This window comes from Lagopus muta, chromosome 3, assembly GCF_023343835.1.
Source record: "Lagopus muta isolate bLagMut1 chromosome 3, bLagMut1 primary, whole genome shotgun sequence".
Taxonomy (NCBI): domain Eukaryota; kingdom Metazoa; phylum Chordata; class Aves; order Galliformes; family Phasianidae; genus Lagopus; species Lagopus muta.
This window is the reverse complement of record NC_064435.1, coordinates 32,873,919-32,897,553: the sequence shown is the minus strand read 5'-3', so window position 1 is coordinate 32,897,553 and position 23,635 is coordinate 32,873,919. Positions and strand designations below refer to the sequence as shown.

Sequence of the window (23,635 nt, the reverse complement as noted above, 5' to 3'; positions counted from 1 at the left end):
TGAGCCAACAGTGATTCCTTGCAGAAGGGAGAACCATGCATACAGAGTTGCATTAGCAGGAATAGAGCTAATGGGTCATGGGAAATGATCACTTGCCTCTATGCTGTGTGCATTTGGGTTGGGACCTCTGTTAATCTGGATTTCATCCAGTAGAGGACCCTGGAGGTGGTCAGGAGGGGCAGTGGTTTGTTTCTCCAGAGGCAAGGGGGATCTAATTGCTGCCTTCAACTAACTAATAGCTAGTTAGAGAGAAGACAGACCCAGGCACTTCTTGGAAGTGCACAGCAAAAGGGCTATAAGCAATGGTCAAGTTGCAGCAAGGGAAATTCTGAGTAGGTGTATGGGAAAAAATGTTACTATGAGTGATTAAGCACTGGAGTAGGTTGCCCAAAAGGCTGTGGAAGGTCCATCCAGTGATATTTTCAAAACCTAATGAAGTTGTTCCTGCTTTGAGGAGGAGGTTGGAATAAATGACCTCCAGATGTTCCTTCCAGTGATTGCATGTGCTTCAGATCTTTTTTCTTGCTTAATTCCTACGCATGAGGATTTTTGTTATCCTTGTTCTCCTCAGTTTCATAACCTGGGAAGTGCTGCAAAATTTTGTCTGTCTTGTCAATGAGATATGGGTCACCTGCCATGTTCAGAAACAAATTGGCTTTTAGCTTCTGCCCCGACCCAGTTGTTGAGCTGTGCTCAGTGACATCGCAGCTGGTCCTGTTCCACGCAGGCCGGAGTCACTCCCACTGCACAGGGAGCGGCAGGAGGATGGGCTCTGCTCAGCTCTGGAGCTTGGGTTGGGGTAAGAGTTTCTTTTGCAGTCTCTGCTTTACATCCCAGAGAACTCTTCAAGAAATTACGATAGGAACCATGGTTTCTGTCTTAGTTTGTAAGCCAGATTTGTCACCAGGTTATGTGATGTGACTTGCTGAGGTCACCTGATGGAGCTCAGTTGTTTTAGTAGTGACTATTGATGATTTTTGTTGCTTAAATGGTATGCAAGATCATTTTTTTATATTAATACATATTTCCTCTCTCAGCTTTACTTTAATAAGGTACACGTTACAGAAATACTTGTTCATCTGCATCATTGTTACCCACATTATTGTTTTAAAATGGGAATCAATTAATGCAAATGTTTAACTACAATTTTATTAGTTTTCCAGGAGACCAGAAATAATAGCATGTAACAAAGGTTTCTCTAGATTAAAGTGGCCTTATCGTGACACAAATCTCCTCTCAAATTTCCACTGAAACAAGCTGAGATGAGAATATATGTTAGTTTAGGAGGGTTAGAGGCAAGCTGCTCTTAAATCCTCTGGCAGGTTATTTTTGTTGAACTCACTCCATCTTCTTAGATCCAAAATCTTATGGATACTTAGCAGATATCAAATAAGAGCATGTTAATGGTGTTTTCATTTATGCTTTTTCTTTCTCTCTTCCCTTACATAAACATGTAATTAGAACGTTGAGTTAATTCATCAGTATTTATTCTTTTTCTCCAGCAGTCTGAGTCATAGGAATTTTCCTCAGGTATGATTTTGACTTTTGGGACCTAACACTGTTTCCTGGATAGCAGTTGCCTTTTTAGATCTTGTGCTGATAGGTCTGCAGTCTCCAGTGTACTACTCAATCCATTATTTATAATCAGTATCGAGTCCATAGCCAAGCATACGTTTTTTTCCTCTTGTAAAAATTACACAAACCACAACTTTCTTGTAAAATTTTCCCAAGAGGGAGAAAAAAAGAAAAAAAAAAAAAACACCCTCCCAAAATGAAGACTGTGAAGCTTTGTGTTCAAAATTTCGGCTTAGATTGCATGACTCAGCAACCAAACTAAGACTCAGGTCTGTTTGTTTTATGAGCATACATCTCCTACCATCTGCTCTCCAGTACCTTCCAGTTTGTAAACAGCAAAGGTCTGAAACTTGTAAAGATCTGTAGTCTACTGCCAGCTCAGATGAGCACTGACAGTGGGCAGAATGGAAAAATGTGATGTGCTACACATGTTTGTATGAAGTGCATGCCCATGAACCCAAACTCAGCTGTAGATGTTATTCCACAGTCACTGACCTTCCTTGTGCTCTTCTTTTCATTCGCCTCAGTATTAGAAATGCGGAATATTGGATGTCTTCCCTGGGAAATGTATCCCTGTGCTGCCCTAAACAAATAATGTTCTGCCTGGAGAATACGCCTGAAGACTGTACAATGAAATTTTAGTTAGATTAAGTCTCAATGTATTTTACAGCCATTTAAGGCTTTACAGGTAGTCACTGGAGACATGCTGCTGAATCTAAGCATCAGCTCTGTGGTAAACGTGCAAGATTCTTCTGGCTGTGATCCAAACAACATGTTATATAGTCTATACAGACCTTATTCTTCACATATCCTTCACTATTTAAAAATCTAACACAAGTACTGAATTTTATTATTCATATTTGTATTTATCATGTTGTCATATCAATGTTTGGTATGAACATGTCTGTAATACTGAAGGAATACATGCCATCAATCAGCTTACAGATAATATTGTAAAGGAAATTAGAATGTGGCTTATTAGGTGTAGTCTGGTTTGGCTCAAGTATCTATGTTCTCATAAAATAAATATCACAGACCATACATTTGTAAAGGTCAGCTTTATGACCAGCTGCAAAGTATGAATAAAAACACATAAGCCGGTAAGAGCTGGACAGAAGTGTCAGATGGCTGGCCAGGAACTGACAGCCAGACCCCAAGCACCCACTAAAACCCAACTAAAATTATGATATGGCACATAAACATCACTCATTGATCCTCCTGCTTTCAGAACAACCTCCTGGCGATTACAGGAATAGAAAGGCACTGGTCATGATTGTACAGGAGTGCATTAACATATTGCTATTTCATAAGCTGCCTCCTGCCTCATCTTGTTTTTCCATTTTCTATCATATTGCAGCTATTCAAACAGAACTTCTTACAGCATTGCTAAAGCAAGATATTAGGAGCCAAGGCAGCGTAGATTAATAAAAGAAAGAAAATAGCTTTTTATTCATAGGAGCAATGTTTGTTTGGGTTTAAGGCAGCAACAGCTAATCCCATCAACTTGTTTTACCAGAACATCAGTTCAAGACCATCTCTTCTTTTCCCTTTGCACACTGGTACCAACTTATTTTGACATCATTCAGAAGACTGTCTACACTCAAGCTTAACTGGAAGCATATGTGTTTGGGACCAGTTATGTGTTTAAAACTAAGCATATACTTCAGCCTTTTCACAAACAGCTCTACAACTATTGCTCAGTTTAGACCCTGCAGAATCATCTCTCATAGTTGACAGAAATAAGTCTGCTCTTTTGTTGCTCAAGAATTCTTAGGAATTTCATAAATTATGATGTCTCTTGTTAAAATCTCATCCTGCTTACGACGTAGAACCAAAACTGAAGATAAGTTCCTTTATCTCCAAAGAGAATCCTTCAAAGAATGGTATTTTGTATTTCAGCCTAAATATTTAAGCTTCCTAGTAAACAGAGGTCTGTTCTTTCCAGATTTGACAGTTTTTCAAATCTAAGTGATTTGGAATCTGAAGCACCAGTTCTATCCAGATAAAATCCAGAGATATCACAGTCTGGAAAGATTTTCCTTTCATCTCTTTCACAGCATAAACAGTATTTAATGTTTTTGCTGCCATCTTATCGGTGTTCCCTAACAGAAGGACTTCTTGGTAGAATGGCACACTAACAAACAATTTTATGTACCAAAAGCATCTATACAAAAAAAGCCCCACGTGATTCAGGAATTCTTTTTAACACTTGATGTGGTACTCCTTTGTTTTCATACTGAAGTACCCAGTGAAAGACAGCATAAATTAAGTCCTCTGCAAATTAAATATGTATGACCCAGGAAGAACCCATTGCTGTTGACATTCCTATTTATAGTTGAATGGCTAGATATATCTTTGAGTGTCATCGACACGCTTGCACCTGGCAGTAGACATTTATTGAATAACAACAGAAGTCTGTTGATGTTGAATTGCTGCCACAGACAAGATAATGGATTTTGCAGAGAATGCTGTGGAGGTGATGTGTTTGATATCTTGACCTAAATGCCCACACTTCTAGATCTGACACTGCGTTCCATGCATTTTTTTATAAAATTGAAAACTGCTAGAGCCATGATGTTTAAAATCAATCATATCTGGACATCACGAATACAACACTGTATAATCTGGAAACCTGCTAAAATATTATCTCATTCTTCTGTTTCTGAAAAACTGAGATCGATGGAAATTGGCAAATTTCACATCATTATTTCTGTTATACAATGATTAATTTATTCATTCTTCTTGTCTCCTCCAGTACTATCTCTGTGTGTTTAACTGAACGTCTTTCTAAGTTGATCCTACACTCTCCCCCTTGTATACATCAATTCTTACAGGACAAATTGCTTTTCTGTTGAACATTGCACTTTTCCAGAAGACTTTCTCAGAGAGTAAGCCCATATATAAAAAATCATGTTTGAACGTGTTCTGGATCTGAGAGTTCCACAAAAAGCAGTCCAATGATGAGGGAGTGGCGAAGATAGCAGGATCTGCCCGAATGGATGGCGTCAGACCACTTCTAAAATGAGATTTCTATTCCACAAAAAAAGCAGCAGTTCCAAATACCCCAAACAAATCTGGCACACTATCCTGGTGAAACAGCTGCACTTGCTTGCAATATTCAAACACTGTCTGAATGTGACAACTCAGTCATATTTCCAGGATCACTTAGGAGCCTAGGTCAGAACCAAGGTTTATGGCTACGCTGCGAGTATGCACAGAGGACATAGCCTTACGCCATAAACATTTCTCAGTGCTCAGGTCCAGTTCAGCAGAAGTAAACTGCTTCTTGTCTGTACTATTTACCACAGCCAGCAAACTACAAGGCACTTCTCAGCATGTTGCACGAGAAGGACTTTTTGTATGTCACAGAGAAAACAATAACAGGATTCAGTTCTTGTTGCAGCAGCACACCCAAACCCACACTGCTTTGCTGATATTGTCACATCAGGTCCCTGACACTCAGGCAGGTCTGCTTATTGCTAACAGAGAAAAGTGGTACACACATACAGGCATAACAGCCATGTGTTTTCATCTAAATCCTTTTCCAACATAATTGTGTATTTTTAATCAGGGAAAAAAAAAAGAAAAATCTGATCTTGGTGGCATGTTTAAGTTCATGAAGTCTTCCTTTTCCTTCCCTATGATGAGTAATAATTCTCAGGTCAGTCATTTGTTACTGAAATGAAAAAGCATCTGTACATTGTCTCTGTGTTGTTTCCGATCACGTTTTTCAGGGTTTCATAGCTTTGAGATTGTCTGACAAGGTATTTTACACTGAAGAGTATGCTGCAAATATGGAGTAATTACATTTTATCAAGATCCTTAGCTTGCCTACTGTTAAGACACCTTTTGTGAATTGTCTAATTAATTTCCCCTCTCTATGAAGCAACTCTCTCAAAATTGTGACAGTCTATTAGCTAAACAATGTTGAATTCCTGCTTAAGTGGATATTCGTAGTGCAGCACAGCACAATGACTCATGCTGAATTTATAATTTTATGCCTGAAGTATGTTCTGTAATGAAGTAAATTTACTTAACTTTAAGGCTGTGGCACCAACTGATATCAGGAAGTTGCAACCGAAGGTAGCTATTGAATCATTTGCTGTTGACTTTCTCGCGTAGCTCTACGTTGCAAATGGAACTGTGCCAGCTGCAGTGCAAAGCAAAATGACCCAGTACAAATAATACACTTCTAATCAGTCCGTTTACTCCTCTTTGTCTTTGAAATGACCTTATAAGGGCAAATTTCTAGCCCCAGATGAAAATGTGTCATGCTAATGACATCAACCAAGGCAAAGCTCCTACTGCCGTCGTACTGCAGCCTTTCCGTCCTATTGTGAGCCTTTCCATCGAGCAGCAGACATCCATCCTTATGCATTCAAACTTCAGGTTGGGCGGAGATAAAAGGACCTTGAGCTCCCAAAGTGATGCTCTGTCCTTTTGTACCTTTATATCCTCCAAAATGCTGCTGCAACTTGCTTTTCCACCTTTACTTCCCTTCTGAAGATAAATTGAGGCAGAAGGAAAGCTGAAGGTGGACAGATGAGGCAGGAGCAAAATCATTGCTGGGGGGCAGGTGATGAAATGAGAAGAAAGAAGGAAAAGATGAGTCAGTGACAGGAAAAAGGGCTGACACAGGTTAAGTTTCATAACGTGACTGAAAGGATATAACAACTTGTTGCAGTCAAATGGCAGGCTCTTCCTTTTTCTCTCCCAGTTGGGTGTGGGTTTTTTGCTTTGTTTTTCACTTCTGAGTTAGTCCTCTTGTCTCTTACTGATAGAACCTAAGTCAGCATGCAGCTACAAGCAGCGACCATCCCTTATTCCTGTGGCAGCAGTGAATTTCCAGATCAGCTTGGGTGTTTTGTGGAACATCAAAACAAGAAGGAAAATAAATTTGGGGAAAATAAGAAAGCATATATAAATTAAAAGTTAATGGAGACATAATTATCTTCTATATGTGGCAATGCTTTAGTTTAGTCTTGTTTTCTTTTGTTTTGTTTTTACAAAGGAAAAATAGAGATTCAGAAACCAAACCTTGTATTCCTGGATTTCAAAGAATAGTTTGGTATTCACAATAGGAAGGAAGGTAGGCTGGAAAGGGGCAGTACATCTTTCAGAATCTTCTTTTATGTGCATTAATGCATTTTATAGATCTAAAGATGAGCAGAAGGATCATTATGTCTTACTGCATAATGCAAGATCAGTTCATGATTACACTGGCATGGGCTAGGTTTCAGGAAAGTTAGTCTAAAAATTCCATCTCAGAACTCTGAAGTATCTTTATAATGACACATTTAAAAGTTTTAAAAAAAAACAAAAAACTGAATCACATTTAATCCCTGTTTTAAACAGAGAACTGTTATTGGCTCATATTAGACACAGAGTGTCTTGTTTCAGTGTTAGTCATAATACTCCTAAAAATGATCTAAATGGCTATTGAAGCCACTTTTGGAACTTCTTGCTATAATTAATGTTAGACAAAGAAAATACTTATTTTACTTTCAAACGGTGCTTTTGAGACTCATTAAGAACTAGTGCTGTATGTTTATAAATGTAACATACTCAAAAAACACAGGAACTGTAACACTGCACTCACTTCTTATCCTGTAGCGAGTTTGTCTTTTTGATATAGGAGATTGCACTTGCTGTTGCAGAATAAAGTCTTGAAAAGTGTTACAGCTCTCAGGCACCTTTGTTTGTAGAAAGTGCCCTTGTCACTTGTTGCTGTAGGTTTATTCTGAAAGTCTGGGCCTGAGTATAATTCCTCAGACGGCAGTCAGATGGGTGCAGGCCCATTTAAACGTGGTTTGGTGTTCTGTGATCAAAGGCACACTGAATCACAAGCAAGCCTTCTCAGTTTGGGATCTATCTTTTATCTCAGACTGCACTCAGCCAAAGTGTGCTGTCACAGGGCTGTAGGTCAGAGCCAATATTTCAGTGTTTTATTGAGAAATACTTCTACCATTAAAAGTACCATGGAAAGCCCCAAACAGTTATATGAGTGGAGGTACTCTAAGTATATGCCTGTTAATTAATTTTACCTCTCCTCCTTCCTATTCTTTGAAGTGACTGTGTGTAAGTCAGAAGTTGTTTTCTATTGTGTGCAACCACATCAACTCACTCCTCAGGTTATCAGGTCAGTAAATCTACCTGAGGCTGTTTTCTTTCTTCATTCTTCAATCAGCTTGACAGCACCACCAAAAGAGTCCAGAGCAGTCATTAGCTAATGGAAGAGACTTACTGAAATGGGTCTGCTCTGATATTAGTGTTCATTTCAAAAACTGAGTTGGGAAGTGCATTAAGACCAGCATCTAGCTGTCTTGCTGTTATTAATGAGGAAAGAAAAACCTAAGGCTGTCCATTCATGGGAACCAAAAAAGTACACTGTATAGCATGGGTTGTAAATCCTTTTGGCTTGCATGGGCCACACTGAGTGAAGAGGAATTGTCTTGGGCCACATGTATGTAGGTTGCTCTGAAAGCAATGCCTCCTATTTATTTCCATGGAAACTACAACAGATATGATGAGCACAGTAAAATTGATTGAGCAAATTTTGAGCTATAAAACACTATTTTTCAACATAATCACCACCACTACCTATGTAGTTTCACCAGCAGAGAACAAGAGCCTGTAAAAATCTGAACAAGTGGAGGTAGCTGTTGCAACCCTATCCAGCCAAACTTAATGACTTTGTATGCAGTCTCATTATTGTGGCTTTGTAAGTGAACAAATCTCATTGGCTAGTAGTATTATAAGTAACTATAGCTATTTCTAGTTCTCCTACTGTTATTTGGGCTACAACTTGCTTGGAATCACAGACTTCCTAGCATGTGCAGTGTTTTATGCATGCCAGCTATTTACCTGCTGCCACATATGGCAAGCTATGGACATGGGCAAAAGAGTGCCAATCTGTCACCACCCATCCATTAAAAAAAAGAAAAAAAAAGAAAAAAAAGAAAAGAAAAAGTGCAGCCTTTTTTATGACAGTTCAGTGTGGAGAGGAAATTAAAGTCTCTGTTACTTTCTTATTTGAAATGTGGAGACAGTGGGATCCACTGGAAAAATCCACCTGGGTTCTTCCATCTGGATTCAGTCATGTTGATAATCAAGTCAGTCAGATATTGTGCAGACAAGCTGGAAAAATCTCTGTTTCCTCTCATTCTCCCTTACTTGCTCTTATATTCAGCACATGTACAATGTTGTACAGGTACTCCTTCCAGACTGCACTGTTTTCTCACCAGCCTGATACAGATCTCAAGACTTATGGATCCAAAGGAGTTTATCCGAGCTGATTTATTTATTTGCTGTCCCTGAGGTTTTTCCCTTTGCTCTTTTCTGGGAGTGCTTGTTGCACTGATTCCACCTGCTGGGGGGAGTGAGGGGCCTGGGGAAGTTATGCTTTCAGGCTTCTCATATGAATAGTCAGCAGTATTTTCAGGTCTGAGTGGCATGGTTTGTAGGGATGTGTTAGGGTGTAGTTCCTAACTCTGGCCTCTGGTATGGAAATAAATTGCATGCTCTTAGTGTCATAGTATTTTTGTTTAAATCACATCCATGATTTGTCCTTCTCTTTTCCAAGGAACCCCACAATTGAACCAGTTCTTCTTCATCTGTGGAGATTTTTAATTTTCCGTTGAATCATGTTAGAAATTCCGAGTTGCAGAACAAAGAAGCAAAGTTTGTTTTTTCAAAGAGCAAAAGAGTCTTGGTGAAAACAGCTCTGACAGCTGTATTCCGTGGCTCAGTAAATTAAGACTTTTTACTTGCTTGTTTCATGGATGTGTTTAGTCTAGATACTCTTGATTTATACATCATTTTTGGCTGAGTTGTGTTTTCTTTATGCAGATTCACAGCAATTTCATTCAAGCTTATGTTTGCCTAGCTTGAGAGAGATGTCAAGAAGGATGTGAGCAAATTTAGTCCCTTAAAATGTTTCCCACCTCAGTTTGTTCTTTAAGAGACCACTTAGTTTTGAAAGAAATTTGCTTGTCATCTTTTGCAATCCATCTGAGAGCAGCAGGGGTTTGGAAGGCTGCTGGGAAATCATCCTCACATGTCTCTCTCTCTCTCCCTTGCAGAAGTGGCAGTGCACAGAAGATGCTTCTGGCAAGCTTCGAATTCACAAGTGCAAGGTATCCAGTGACATGCTGGCTATCAGGAAAAGGACCCGCAGCATCCACTCCCGGGGATACAGCGGTAAAGATAAGGACTGCAACTGTGGAGACACTGATTTCCGAAACAGCAGGACCCAAAGAAAAAATCAAAGACAGTTTCTGAGAAACCCCAGTGCGCAAAGTAAGTGTTCTGACCTCCTGTATGCTGGGCTAAAGAACAGGGGTAAAGGCTCACAGTGTTGGTTTTATCCTCAGCATACAATGAATACAATGTAATTGGCAGCTGAGTTCTACATAAATGCCTCTGTAATAACAAAACCGATAAGAACCGAAGTTAGCCCTGCACAGCAGTAAAGAATACAGCTCAGGTTGGCCGTGGTGGTGATGCATTGGTGCCACCTATCGCGCTGGTCAGACACGAACCTGGTGTCATCTGCAGTTGAACCAGTGCCTTTATTTGCTAAGACAGTCAAAGCAAGTGTTTCCTTGCATCGTTAACACCGAATTCAAATGCTGTCTGATGGTATCCCTAAGACCTCTTCTATGCAAGACACTGAGAGGCCATGACTGCTGGCAGAATGAATTTTTGCACAGCTGCAGCTTCCAGGCTGTACCGGGAGCGCTGCAAGGAGACAGGTTAGATTGCAGTGTCCTCTAGTGGAGTGTGGTCTGAAGGGAATGCACAAAAAGGCTTTAAGACAGCAGTGCTTGGACTTGTCTCTGCTAAGGATTTATACTGCAAAAACCTGTTTAAGAAGACACTATTTTAAATGGAACAAGTCTTTTAATCTATCTGCCCGATGATGAAAGTGAAGTTTTGTAACCATCACAATGAAAGTGAACCTGGATTTCGGGGGCTTTGCTCAAGAACAGGTTATATGTTCCTGTCCTCTGTTCAGAATACTAGAGTGGAGAATGAAATAAGTAGAGATTAGCCTCTAAAACAGGAAGATTGTTGAGTCATAAGAAATGCAAAAGTTAGAAGATGCTGCACAGATGTCTATGAAATAAGAAAATGGCAGTATAATTCAAAATATTTCCTGATTTAAAATCAATACTACTCTGCAAATGAACAAGAATCCATGGTATTCTCTGTACATTTAACCACAATGTTGTCTGTCTTGAGTTCTCATTGTTCAGATTAAATGCTGCCTTGATATAATTTATTCCATTTGTCCAGTATGATTTAAGAAAATTCATAGTGTGCACAGGCAGACCTCCGAAAAGTCCCCACGTCACCAACTACCAGAGTGATCTTCAAACGGATCAATACTCCCCCAAGTGATAATTTCAAGGGGAGATTCCTACCATTACCTTGGAAAGAGAAGGGTTGCCACGGTACCAGCAAGGGTTGGATGGGGATTGCAATTAGGGGCAGCGCCTTGGGGAGAGAATGTGGGGAGATGGGAAAGGGGCAAACAACTGTTGAGAGCATGTGAAGGGGACATCAGAAAAAAAGCAATTTGTTATGCTTTTCTCCTTTACAACATTTTCAATCCTCTTTAATTCCCCTCATTCTCCTCCTCCAAATTCCCTTACTGTTCATCTGAGGCAAACAGAGTATCATGGTGATGAGACATTGTTAAGGGAATGACTGGTTCAGGCCTTTAGATGACACTTGAATAAGATGCTTTTGTGCTCCAAAATTTTTTAGTCACTTGATTAATAAGCAGTATCATCAGACACTGTTACAAAGCCAGAATTTCTCCCATCCGATCCTGTGAATCTTTCTTCACTGTTTCGTTAACAATTTATATAAAGCAGAAAGGTACTTTGGAACTATGGTTTTTCACTGACTGGGAAGCCTTTTTTTTTTTTTACCTGACAGCAGGCAACCTCTGAAACAGTTTAGGAGGATAGGATTGTTTGAGTAAAAAGTTGAATGAGGTTCACTATCTGCGCTTTCAAAAGATTCTTGCCTTTTCTGGCTCAGTATGAATCTCTCAAAGGCCCTAGAAAAAAAAGCTGCAATAGAATCTAACCTAAATGCCAAAGGCAGTACTCTCCCAGAGCTCTTGCTTTATTCTGCTATGCAGAATGCATTTAGGTAACAAAAAGTGTGCTCAGCATGGATGTAACAAATGGAAAACAGAGCTCACTTTAACTCTACGACACAGCAAGGTTTTGGAGGACTAAAACTTGTATTCATAGATATGAATGATCTGTGTGTGTGTCAGAGTTTTTATATATATGTATGTATATTTATATGTATATACATACACAAGTGTATGCACTAATATATGACAGATTCTTGCCTTTTTAAAGGATCCTTTTGAAAAAGTAATTATAATTAGGAAGCATAAGTCAAATTTATGATATATACCAATTTACAGGTGGTAACATTGTTTCACAACACAGAATGGCTTAATTTTCTAACGGAGTTCTAACCCTGTAGTTTCTGGGTTTTTTGAGTGTTGCATTCTAGATACCTGATTTCTGAGACACTTATTTTGTTTGGAAGTATAGTTGCTAACTGTGGCATAAGACCAGGCTAGCATGAAATGCAGAACACAGAGCATTCAGGATTTCATGCTGCTCATGAGAGGGTGGGCCCTGAACTAACCAAAGATAATGAAATACTGCAAAGCCACAGAAGAAAAATAAGCTGTTAATATTGAACAGCCTTCTTGCTCTTTGGAATATGCTAGGTGTTTAGAGCAGGAGTCGTGTACATGTGTATATGCACCTGTGGATGTTTCTTTCTTCTGCAGAATACAAACCACGTTTTGTTCACACTCGCCAAACCCGATCCTTGTCTGTGGAATTTGAAGGTGAAATATATGACATAAACCTGGAAGAGGAAGAACTGCAGGTGTTAAAGACCAAAAGTATCACCAAACGTCACAATGCTGAAAATGACAAAAAAGCAGAGGAAACTGATGGTGCTCCTGGTGACACGATGGTTGCTGATGGCACTGATGCTATAGGTCAACCCAGTTCTGTCAGAGTGACGCACAAGTACAATTGCTTTTCCTACTTATTTCCTTTAGATTCTTTTTCTGATTTCAGTCTTTCAGTTTTTTGCTGTTTTATAGTTCCTGTATTAAGGAACTTACAATTGTTGTTGCAGACAATTTTAGATATGTTTGAGTTGTGCTTGTTTTAGGTGGAATCATGCCATTGTAATACGAGCATTGAAGGGAGAAGTGTCAGGCTTTGTTTTTATCAGGCAATTCTAGAGGGAGAACTCGTCCTCCATATCAAAATACGTATCTTATAATGGATTAATCACCCCATGAAGCGGACACTCCTGCTGTTCATTATAAAGGCTGGGCAACCAGCTTAGCACAGAGACCTACATTTAAGATGACTGAAATCCTACTCCAAGTGAGGACGTATTAGATCAGCTACACCATCTCTCTTCTGGCTTAGTTGTTTGCAGAAAGCTAGCATTAACTAAGCTTCTTTAGAATCATATATGCTTGAAGAGACCCATCATTTTTCCATCCTGGAAATTTAAATTCATTTTTAATTTTTAATCTTAACAAAATTTAAATGAAAAGGCAACAATTTCAAAATCTTTTTCTCTTAAAAGTGGTAATACAATTTATCTGAAGTCAGGCAAACACAGGCAAAAAGTCTTTTAATTTAACTCCCCTATCATGTTTGAAATATAAGTAGCAATTATCTTTTTTTTTTTTCCAGAAACATGAAGAATAACATAAATGTTAATTTTGAACACATAAAAATTATCCTTTCTTTACATTATCATTTCCATGACATTAATAAAGCCTTAAGTGTCTTTTTGGAAAAAGAACTATTTCCCTATAGAGGATTTAAACTTCTAATAAATATTACTTTCAGAGTGCCAGTTCTATGAGTGAAAAAAAACCCAAACCAAACAAAAAAAAAACAAACAAAAAAAACCCAAACCAAACAAAACAACAACAAAAAAAGCAACCATAGTGGGAGAAGTTGAGAAGAGATAAGCATTTAAATCCTTCTGCTTTTCTCAAAAATTTAAAGAAGGGTTATGATGGAGCAGGGCCCAGGGAAGATTGTGTCTCTAAGATAGGAATATTTCCGTATTTATGGATGTTCTGTTTGTCAGCTTAGAGAATTTGGAATTCCAGCCTGTTGTCTGTTGGATTCTCATTCCACATCCTTGGTCTTCCAGTTATTTTGTTTCTTGATAGCACCATTTTTTCAAACATTGGTATGCATTTTTGTGTCATTGCACCACTTTATTATGTGAACATTCTTTTTTTTTTTAACCACATCTTTGAAATCTACCACATCTTTTTGCTCTAATTTTGTTCCTTATTATCCTTCTACTTATTAATTATAGCTATCTTCTTTAGTCACTGATTATATTTGTATTCTGTTTGTGACTATTTTTCATACTCAGATGATGGGTCTCGTTCATGGGACAAAAGGGATATATTTCCCAGAGCTGATGGCAAAATGAGTACATTTTGTTAACAAGACTTTTCATTCTGAATAGATTTTAATTCCATTGTGGTCTAATTTCTGATTGGATTAAGAATCTCACAGCTTTTTTGCTTAGCATGCACAGAGCATGTGTAGAGCATGTGTCGTGGATGAGTGGATTGATGGATTTTGAAGAGAAAACAGATTTAAGCAGTCAATTATACTGTTGTCAGCATGAGAAGACATTCTAGAGGTTATTTATAAAGAAATTATTAGAAATGATGGAAAAAAGAGAATAATAGAGTAGGCAGTTGGGGAACCAATGACCACCTGTTTTCAATTTGCATCTACAGGTGTTTTATTCTTCCAAATGACACTATTCACTGTGAAAGGGAGCTATACCAATCTGCCAGAGCCTGGAAGGACCACAAGGCTTACATTGATAAGGAGGTAAGGGATACTTTAAAATGTGAGTGTATTTTTTGCACTGCTACCTATTCAAAGAATAAATCTGACTGAGCAATGATCTCTGCAGATTGAAGCTCTTCAGGACAAAATCAAGAATTTGAGGGAAGTTAGAGGGCACCTAAAAAGAAGAAAACCAGATGAATGTGATTGTACTAAACAGAGGTAAGAGAGATAACATTCAGTGTTGGCGGTTACACTGATTGATAAGGTTTATATATTTTTCAAGTTTTCCTGTTTTGATTTGAGATTTTTTTTTTTTGGTTGGTTGGTTTTTGGTTCTTTTTTGTGGGTCATTTTTTCTTTTTTGGGTTTTTTTTTTTTTTCTTCTTTTTTTCTGAGATGGGAAACAAAGAATATAAGAGCTACTGATATTTATAACTACTGTAGATACTCATAACTAGAGTTAGCCTATTGAGATTTCATCTCCAAAGTAGGGAAGGAAGGAAGCTGATTCATAATAGGAGTGTAAATATTTGTGCTCTCTATCTCTCTTGGATGGAACTTATTTCTCTATTGACCTGGAAAAAATTCAAAGTTATCCTATTTCTGGAGACACATATAAGTGTCAGAGTGCATATCTTAATTCAGGAAAATGGAAGCTGAAAATGGAGGACTACCAGATCCAAATTTTAGTTAGCTCACTTTCAAGAGTAGAAACTACTCTTAGAAGATGCATGTACAAATTTTAAGGTTAAATATGTTTGTATTCTGCTAACGTATTAAACATAGCTGCAGTTTTACTATAGCTCATTCACACATATATAACTTCTTTAAATGAAATGGAAATCATGAGTCATTCTGTGTAGTTAGGAGAAAATGTCAAAGATGCTTTGTTACTCTTTCGATTTTGTTTTGAAAATGGATTGTTTCCTGATTGTAATTTTTAAAATTTTCCTTACAGTTATTACAACAAAGAAAAAGGTGTAAAGGCTCAAGAGAAAATCAAGAGCCATCTTCATCCCTTCAAGTAAGTTTTTATCATCTCATTCTCTCAGATAGCATTCTAGTGATAGAGAAACATTAAGAATGGCTTGGGTTCTTGGGGGGAAGGGAAGGGAAGACATGAAGGAAACAAAAGGTCACATAAGGCAAGTTCAAGCAAGAAACCTTCAGTACTTCTGGTCATATATGTGAAAATTTATGAATAATATTGGGAAAAAATCAGAAATGGAAGAAATTAATCATTTCAGAAATTGATTGACTAGGTAATCATTAAAGAGACCTAGTTAAACCTAACGTGCATCATTTCTTATAGATGCTGAAGAAGACACTTTGTCATAATTGCTGGGGTGAAAGCTGAGCTGAAAAGTTCAGCTTCCTAAAGGGCATATTCTCATCATCTAGTCTTCAAAAAAGTCAAATAGAGGTAAAAACTGCTGTTGTTAACCAAACAGAAGCTGTTCTATCAGCCATGTCCAATTTTCTTTCTGAACAGAGAAGCAGCACAGGAGGTAGACAGCAAACTGCAGCTATTCAAAGAGAATCGCAGAAGGAAGAAGGAAAGGAAGGGGAAAAAGCGCCAGAAGAAAGGGGATGAGTGTAGCCTTCCTGGACTGACGTGTTTTACCCACGACAACAACCACTGGCAAACTGCACCTTTCTGGAACTGTAAGTCTTACTTCTGTGCTCAGATGTGAACTAGGTTCTCCTCTGTTGTACAAGGGTTCTCACCTCATGCAGTCCATATGTGGAAGAACAGCACTTAGCAGTGCTGCCACTGAACTTTCTTCTGAAGTATCCAGGAAGAGTGTCGCTTGAGTATGTTTGTAATTTCTGTGTTACATATTTATATGAAATTGTTACAAGAGGCTCTATGCAAAACAGCAGAAGCAAAAAGGGGAATTGGCTTGTTAAAATCTCTCTTGAAGAGATTTATAGCTTGTGACAGTCCAGATGATCAAATAATTCATAGGAATTCCAAGTGAGTTGTGGCCTTGTGAAGTGGGAAAAAGCACAAGGAGGGTAAAACTTTCCCCTATTTGTATCAATGTAAATTTTGTGTAAGCCCATATAATGAAACTATATGTTCTAACCCACAGATGGATCAGCAGAATTAAGTAGCTGTGACAGCAGGAGATAGAATTGGTGTGTAAGCATTAGATGGTTCCTGCAGAATTAATTCTGTGGATGGTCTAGTTTCACCAGGTTAGAGCTCAAAGGCCATGTACATGACATTGCTGAGAAGTTTACTCGAGCATTGAGACTTTCACTACTATTCTAAAGTCTCTGCAAACCAAATTTCCTATGAAAAGGAAAACTTTGCTTTCAAAAACTTAAAGATCGAATGTTGATTATGCTACAACATACTAAGGCCGCTCCAAAAGTAATGCCTCTTATTTATTGCCTACAAAGGGCAAAAAAAACCAGCACTATTGATAGAGCAAATTCTCAGCTACAAAACACTATTTTTCAATATAATCACCATCATTAGCTATGCATCTTTGCCAGCAAGGAACAAGAGTCTCTATGCCAAGCTCGTAAAAATTTGAACCAGCAGTACTCACCGTGAAGTCGCTGTCGCTGAAATGCACCACCTACTGCCTCACTGTGCTCACATCCACTTTTTGGTCTCCATAAATGTTCAGCAAGTGTCAGTGTGTATCAGTGGGTACCATTTTTTCTGCCTGGAGGAATTCAGTTTCACACCTATGCTTCACACACGCTTCAGTGTCAGACACCATTGTGTCAGGCTGCCCCTCTGCTGCCGTCTGTCACACAGCAACAAAATGTAATGGAATACTGATGGGAGAGTAGTGATGACAGCCACCACTGCTGTAACACCAACATCCACTTCTTACATGGGCCAACATAATAATATAAGAGGCATTACTTTTTGTGCAGACTTCATAACTCCAAGCAGAAAATTTGGCATATTCATTTCAAGATGCTCTCTCTTACTTAGTAATTTGCTTTGATAGCACTAGAACTTCTGCTAATATGTTTTGTACATTTTAAAATGTTCCTGTAGCAGTTATATGCATGACTTTTGTTTTAACAACTATTAGACTGAGGTACTGCTTTTTAACTGTGAAGTAACAAACAGTTATGAAAAGCATTCTTATCTTTCTGTACAAATGGCAATGCTCCAGTAATAGTCATGAGGTAAAAGAATGTCCCTTTGACACAGTTCATAACAAAAAATAAATCAAAGTATTGATTCTGATTACATGGATAAAAAGGGCTAATACTGTTACTAAATTTGTGAAGTGTATTTAAAACATGGACACTATTACAGAAAGTCACAGAACTAATTTAATGAAAATCAAACGCATTATTAATATTTTATTAAAAAGGTATTCTTCTAAAGCAAAACTTTGCTATCAGTTTGTTTTAAGACCTTTCTGAGGTATCTCTTTTTGCTGGCAGAAAGAGATTATAAACAATCATAAAAATATTAGGTTTTTGGAAAAAGGTTTGACCATTTTGTTAAACATACCCTACTAAAACTAATCTTCTAATAGTCACATTTGAAACTACCTGTTGACTCCGGCTAGTTTTTTGGTTAAACTTCAGTTAATTGAAAAGAAAACAAAATAAGTTCACCTGCTACCATATTTTAAATCTTCATATTGCACAAAATATGCAATATGAAGACTGAATGATTGGATTTTTCCAATATAACCCTAAAATGCATGTCTATGTTTGGTCAGCGGAAGAGCTGTCCAGACTCCATTTGAGTGTACTGACAAGATCTTAACTTTATCTAATGACATCTACCTCATATGTGACACCTGGGTTTAGGAATGGAATGCTGTTCTGGGCTTCCCCAGATTGCAAAATGATAACATGTAATCCGGTTACGTTACCTGGAGCTGTTTTTGAGCAGAGGTTTAAATGAGTGATTCAGTTTCTCTCTTAATTATGTACCAAATAAATTAAATGAGGGAGTGTAGTTCAAAATACATAATTGTTAAGTCGCTACATTTGAAAGACTCAAGCCAGTAGGAGAGAACTACTACTTAATATAAGACTTATCCATTGGTCTTCCTTTCCATCTTGCTTCAGCCATTATACCTGCATTCAAGTGGCAGACAAGTTCCCTGTTTTTAAAACATTTCTTCATAGAACAATCACAGAACTGTAGAATAGCCCAAGTTGGAAGGAACTCACAAGGACCATCAGCCTGCTGCAACTCCATGCCATTCCCTCAAGTCATAAATCCTAAATTACCAAATCTCCCACCTGCCTTCTTCCCATACAGTGCCTCACCCTTTCTTGACTGCTGTGTCATTTCTATGCATGTCATTTATTATTTGACCTTCCTTTGTAATTGTCTGTTGTACTTGCATCTCTGAGGCTCTACTAATGGTACCATTTTAGCTACTGATGGCAATAATAGTACGCCTATAAACAGCACACAGTTCCAATGAGTCTCACTTCATATGGATCTTAAGGATCAGGGTTTATGTTGTCATTTTTAAGGTCTGAATTCTGCTTAATCCCAAAATTTATATGTAAATCGGAACAGAATATGCCCAGTAACTGTGTTACTTACTATCTTCTGCTCTATTTGTCTATATATTTGAGAAATTTGTATGATAAATTTGCATGTTAGCAGCATTTGACCTGTTTTAAATGAGAATCTAATGTTATTCAAATATGAGATATTCTTTTAAATAATCTAGAGTATAAGTACATGAAGACCTATAGAAATTTCACTAGTATAAGTGAATAAGCATATGATTTTTCACCTAAACTAATGACTTCTATCATTACTTACAGTGGGATCTTTCTGTGCTTGCACAAGCTCAAATAACAACACTTACTGGTGTTTGCGAACAGTGAATGACACCCACAATTTTCTCTTCTGTGAGTTTGCAACTGGCTTCTTGGAATATTTTGATATGAACACTGATCCCTATCAGGTAAACCCCTTTCCCTATTTCAAAATATTGCAGATTAAATTCCTCTAGTTGCCTTTTGCTGTATTATTATTATTATTATTATTATTTATTCCTGTTAGTAAGTAATTTTTCTCTCCATCTGTCTTTTTCTCAGCTGACGAATACCGTACACACAGTGGAAAGAGGCATTTTAAATCAATTACACGTACAGTTAATGGAATTGCGAAGTTGTCAAGGTTATAAGCAGTGCAATCCGAGGCCTAAGGGACTTGAAGCAGGTACACGAAAAATAGAAAAGAGTATTTATTTCCATTTGATTAGGTTATTGTCATCACCTTAATTGTATCTTTAAGGTGTGATTTTTCTGAAGTGTTGCTCTTAATAAGGTGGAAAATTTCCCTGTAAGTTTGCACAAGTTATTCTGAACAGATAATGACAACAAGCAGCAGTTGACAGAAATTCTGTGGCAAGTCTATCATGTTATTTGCACTAAGCAGTTAAAGCATATGCAGATCTTCTTTTCAGAGCCATAGATCCTTTCTCTGTTGCAGAGGATGCTTGGTTAGGTTTTACCTAACAGTAGCAGATGAGGTATTAAATCCTGTTTTATTTCTGATTGCTGTCTACCTGTATGAACAATCTCAGGCGCTACACCACAACCGAGACTAAACATCTGTTTATCCCTTTGTTTAATTTTTTATGAGGAAAGCAGTATTTCTTTGCAAGTGTCTCTGAATACAAGAATAGGTGGTGTTCATACTTCATAAGTCTGGAATTCATTGCACTTAAATTTGTTTGAAACTGTGATATTTTTTTTTTTTTAATTTTATTTTTTTTACAGGAGTATTCCCTTCTACGTATTTTATGTTGTGCATCTTTGTGTCTCTTTCTTCAGCTGTGAATGTTTCTCTTTTTTAATCATTTGGGGGTTTTATTATTTTTGAAAAACTGTGGTTTTTCATTCCTTTTATATAAAACTTCCAGGAAATCTTTGTTGGACTGCAGCTCTGTCTTTATTTAACACAGAACATTTCTTTTTAGGAATTAGATGCTGTGCATGGAAAACTACATTGTGAATGGTTTTACAAGTTCTAAACACTAACAAAAGTTACTCTTGTATTTTCCTATATCAGGGAATAAAGATGGAGGAAGCTATGATCCACACAGGTATCCACACTTTTTTATTCTCCTCAGCAGCTTCTTTCCAAATAATTGCATGATTCCAGTCCATTTCAACTAATGTCTGTATCCTGCCATCTTGCACACAAAGTATCTTCTGATGCATGCATTTTCTAACTACACTGAACGTGGCCATTGTTTTTTAGACCTACCATTCTGCATTTAACGTAGCTCATTGTCACAGCGAGACTTCATACGGCTCATATTCCATGCTTGTATTTCTTAGATGTTTATGCAGGAAAAATGACACAAAAAGAATGACCTCTTTTGGGTTGTTTTCCTGTTGCTGCATTTTTTTTTTTTTTTCTTTCAGTTTTTATTTAGGAAGTCTTTACAGCTGCTTTTTAAGTGGAAAAACAACTGTGCTTAAAAAGCTTCCTGAAATATATGTGTGCAAGGAGCCTAATCAAACCTACAGAAGTAAAGTAAAACCTTCTCACTGGCTTTAGAAAATATTGACAGATGTTGCTTTAAGCAAAAGAGTGCTCATTTTGATCAGCACATGCGTAGCATTCAGGAAGGGCAGTGGGTGAGATGTCTTGTTCCTAATGCCCGAAACTGAGGTTTGCAGGACAAGTATACTTACAGTACCTACATATCTCTCATGCTGAGTCCAGCTAGCTCCTCCTCCTGGTGGAGTAACCGGTCATAAAGCAAAAGCCTTATGAGACTCAGGTCTTAACACTGTTCAGCAAGCAGCGATTTTGTTAAGCGGAAAACATTTAGAGGGCTGTCATATTTAGACTTGATATCTCCTCCCTATATATCAGTCTTATATATTTTCATCTCCGTCTGCTTTGGTGGAGTTGGTCCTAATATACATAGCATGCCTGAGGTGTAAACTGGCCCAACGAGTATAGAAGTCTGGGGAAAGCTTTTCTTCAGTGTTCTGAGAAGAGCCTTGTCACTGCTCCCAGCAGCCAGGAAACAATTAAGATAATGGACTTCAACATTTTGTAGACCTCCAAATTAATCAGCTTTTTTTTTTTTCCCCATGCAGTCAATTTTGTATTTTCTGACTTGTGTAGTTTGGGGATGTAGAAAATGATAAGCTTTTGTTTGGTCACATCCCAGTGGTTCACATTACAGCCTGATGGGAACCGGGTTACAGCAACGATAGAGAGTAATCCCTGTAATTATGATTTGAAGTTTTTCATTAGAAGATGTTCTTGTAAATATTCCCAATTTTAACTACAGATATAACAGAAATGGAATTGTATAACAGAAATTTTAATTGTAGGATTGCATGAAATAGAGCACCCAGAGTTAATCTTTTTATGCAGTGTGTTAATGAAAATGCTTTAACTACTAAGACCAATAAAGGTTGTGCTACTGGGATAAATAGTATAGTATGATACCAGTAATATTGCTCTGTGAGTATTCCTCTGTTCCAGACAGCTAGCTTCTCAGTGCACAAGGATGTCTGGGTTCAAGCCCTATACTGGTGGGATTCTTTTGTTCTTTTAAAAAAAAAAAAAAAAATTATCAGCCTCTGTTCTCCACTTAGATCTGTTTCCAGTTTAAAATGTCCTGAGTTAGTACAGCACTACAAGTTTTCAAGGACAATACTGGAACAACAGACCTGTATGGAAACAGTCAGTAGAGTGCCATTTCCTTAATACAAAGGTAGAAAGTTTCTGCAGGGAAAAATGTGTGTCGCCTGTGTCCTTGAACAAATAGAACGTGACTCTGCATATGTAATTAATTACAGGATGTAGGAATCACAATCTCCTCTTTTCTCCTTGTCCATTTTCAAAGTCACCATGGAGGTGATTGTACCTACTTGCCTTTAGTTTAGAAGGAGATGCAGCCACATCTTGAATTGATTTGGGGATAACACAGCCACAGATAGCATCATGGGACTCTGAGGCATAATAATTAGTCAGTGAAGTTTAGATAATACTTGATTTAAAAAAAAAAAGAAAATCTGAAGATGTTTTATTATGAACAGTTAGCAACCCTTTTTATTTCATTAGCGTCTGTGATATAGATGAGTGATTCCCAAATATTGATAGAAGAAACCACTGACATGTTGTTACTCAAATGCAACTCACCTCCGCTTTTCTGTTTCAGACCTTTTTGTAATGAGATTTCTTACAGGAGAAAACCTTTTCTCTCCTCTTCGTTCCTTCCTATATACTTTGATTTCAGTGGGAAACATCTTGCTTACTGCTAAGTTGTGGAATTAAGCTGTGAGATGACTTGCACAGTCGACCAGTCAGCTCTAGGACCTTAAGATTTAGCTTTCCTACTTGCTTAACATGTATGAATGCAAGTTACCTCTTTTCCATGTGTTTAAACAAGTTATTTTTATCTTATGGACATGAAGTTGACGGAACAAGTTCCAGTGCCTTCTCAGCTGTGAAACTCCTCAGTCATCAGTGGTAAAATTGAGACAGCAGAAAAAATGCAATGTTTAGGGGGGAAAAGATTAGAATCAGTATGATGGTCTCAGTCTTTGAGCTGCTTTGTAGAAATGCAGCAAGCTCTTTGCTGATCTAACTTCTCTGCAGCACAGCACCAGCACCCTGCTACGAGGCTCATGAGGAACAGCAACTCCTTCTCACCAGCCCCAAAATGTCCCCACTGTTCACACTGCCACCCTTGAACTGGCAGCAGAGATTCTTCTGGGCCAAAAGCCAACATCCTGGCCTCTGATTTGCCCCACACTGCCCTGGTTCATACACAATCTTGTTATTGATCAAATGGCACTGCTCCAGTTTCAGTTTCTACCGTAATATATCAAACCACTTTAATCACTAACTGTTCTTGTGGAAGTTTGTATTCCTACATGGACTCATATTTGGCAAATTAGATAGACAGATAGATAGAAAGGGATATATGAAATTATCAGTACAACTAATAAAGATTTGTAACATTTGTAGTGTAGTTAATTAAATTCTTCAAAAGTACATTCTTTCCTGTGTTCATTCCTAGAGTCTTTTATTCTTCTGAACACTAGAACAGTAAGACTTATTTCTTGAAACCTCTGTAGAATTTAATTTTTTGTTGTTGTTGTTTCAGGCAACAAATTATTCATAATCTAACTTATGTATATGGTGCTCATGGCCATGCAAAGCG

The 23,635-nt window shown here is 37.8% G+C and overlaps 1 protein-coding gene across 8 annotated transcripts in view; it reads left to right on the top strand.

Annotated features, from left to right (window-relative positions):
• The window catches only part of SULF1 (sulfatase 1), a 190,727-nt gene that overhangs the window by 163,063 nt on the left and 4,029 nt on the right, over positions 1-23,635 (top strand). For 7 of the 8 annotated variants that reach the window (XM_048938917.1, XM_048938918.1, XM_048938919.1 and 4 more), the window contains 8 exons: positions 9,657-9,873; positions 12,404-12,650; positions 14,417-14,513; positions 14,599-14,693; positions 15,433-15,498; positions 15,967-16,139; positions 19,254-19,396; positions 19,530-19,653. In XM_048938917.1, coding sequence (XP_048794874.1) covers positions 9,657-9,873; positions 12,404-12,650; positions 14,417-14,513; positions 14,599-14,693; positions 15,433-15,498; positions 15,967-16,139; positions 19,254-19,396; positions 19,530-19,653 — 1,162 coding nt within the window. Of the gene's footprint in view, positions 1-9,656; positions 9,874-12,403; positions 12,651-14,416; positions 14,514-14,598; positions 14,694-15,432; positions 15,499-15,966; positions 16,140-19,253; positions 19,397-19,529; positions 19,654-20,508; positions 20,543-23,635 lie in introns of all 8 variants that reach the window. The other variant, XM_048938922.1, reaches the window with a different exon arrangement.